Source organism: Octopus bimaculoides, chromosome 5 (assembly GCF_001194135.2).
Source record: "Octopus bimaculoides isolate UCB-OBI-ISO-001 chromosome 5, ASM119413v2, whole genome shotgun sequence".
Classification (NCBI taxonomy): domain Eukaryota; kingdom Metazoa; phylum Mollusca; class Cephalopoda; order Octopoda; family Octopodidae; genus Octopus; species Octopus bimaculoides.
The window spans coordinates 31,782,818-31,784,569 of record NC_068985.1 but is presented as its reverse complement, the minus strand read 5'-3'; the positions used below and the strand labels follow the sequence as shown (position 1 = coordinate 31,784,569).

At 33.2% G+C, this 1,752-nt stretch overlaps 1 protein-coding gene across 3 annotated transcripts in view; it reads left to right on the top strand.

The window, feature by feature from the left end:
• The window catches only part of LOC106867878 (zinc finger protein ZPR1), a 28,867-nt gene extending 27,426 nt beyond the window's left edge, over window positions 1-1,441 (top strand). For all 3 annotated transcript variants that reach the window (XM_014912936.2, XM_014912937.2, XM_052968259.1), the window contains exon 15: window positions 1,103-1,441. In XM_014912936.2, the coding sequence (XP_014768422.1) occupies window positions 1,103-1,213 (111 nt within the window). In that variant the 3' untranslated portion in view covers window positions 1,214-1,441. The remainder of the gene's footprint in view (window positions 1-1,102) is intronic.
• The last annotated feature ends 311 nt before the right edge of the window (window positions 1,442-1,752 follow it).

Below are 1,752 nucleotides of genomic sequence, written 5' to 3'. Positions count from 1 at the left end.
ATTTCTTTGGGAACCAGACAAAAATTGCTGCAGCTCGGCTGGGATGTGTTACTCCACCCTCCATATTCACCAGATATTGCTCCTTTGGATTTCCACTTATTCAGGTCTCTGCAGAATAGTCTTAATGGTAAAAATTTCAATTCCTTGGATGATGTAAAAAGATACCTTGATGAATTCTTTGCCATGAAACCACCTCAATTCTGGGAAGAGGGTATTTTCAAGTTAGAGGAAAGATGGAGATGCATTGTGCAACAAAATGGTTCATATTTGGTTGATTAAAAATGTAATGACAAGTATTTATTGACCTTTTTCTTTCCTTTAAAAATCGGCACAAACTTTCCGGACAACCCAATATATATTTTTTTTTACAGAATTTGTATTTAATCACTATAACTTGAATATAAAAAAATATCACAATAATTATAATCTTAATCTAAAACAGTTTTGAGATTGTGTGTAATTAGAAGGATCATGTTAGTATAATGTCTGAAGGGTTGTGATTTTAACCTAGTTGAGTTTCATCAACTTCAGGCCTCACTGCTGATTGGCATGATGTCACTCACCAACATAATCTAACCTCTAATCCCTATATGTGCTGTCTTCTCATTCTTTCTTTTTACTACTACTCCATCAGTCTCTGCTCTTCAGAGCTGCTGAGTGATCTTGTGTCACTTTTCTTTCTCTCTCTAAGTGTACCACTGGTACAAAATTATTTACAATTTTTCCATGCAAGCATGGTTTAGATGAATGTATTATTGAAGCACATAGTTTTACAGCCACATACCCTTCCTGTTGCTAATCCTTACCAGTTTCTCAAGTAAGGATGCCTTATTTCACACATCTTTGCAGGCACAAAGGCAGCAAATAATTTATCAACATGGAAAATGGCAACAACGTCACTTCTTGTAGCTCACGGTATTTAATATTCAGAGAGAATATGTAAACACACACACACACACTTAACCACATTGTCATTCTCTGTATTGATATTTATCCTTTTACATAGATCAGCAATATCCTTAAATAGTTTTTTAAAAATCATTTGTGCTTCATTTGTGCCTTAAACTTAAATTGGCTATAATTTTTTTTTTCTTTCCTACAGGATTTATGTTTTCCTGAAGAAGACCCTGACCTTAAAATCACATATTATGAAAGGAATTTTGAACAGAATGAAAGTCTAGGCTTAAATGATATGAAAACTGAGAATTATTAAGAAGATTTAATGCACTAAATCATATCCATTTTGATTTTAAAATACTATAAAGTTGCTTATTGGTTTTAAAGATATTTGTTCTTATCTTTATTCATAGCTTACAATCAGTGTGAAATCTTAGTTATGTTATCTCTTATGTTAATTATTTGCAAACCTTTTCTTTTACCAATGTAAGTTGTTTGCTGACTGCATTATGTTATGGATTGAATAAAATCTTTGATGTCAGAGGTTTTTGATTTATAACAATTTATTCAGCTTATATACTCTTTTACTCTTTTACTTGTTCCAGTCAGTTGACTGCGGCCATGCTGGAGCACCGCCTTTAGTCAAGCAAATCGACCCCAGGACTTATTCTTTGTAAGCCTAGTACTTATTCTATCGGTCTCTTTTGCCGAACCGCTAAGTTACGGGGACGTAAACACACCACCATCGGTTGTCAAGCGATGTTGGTGGGGACAAACACAGACACACAAACATATACACACACACATACATATATACATATACATATATATATTTATAATATATATATATATATA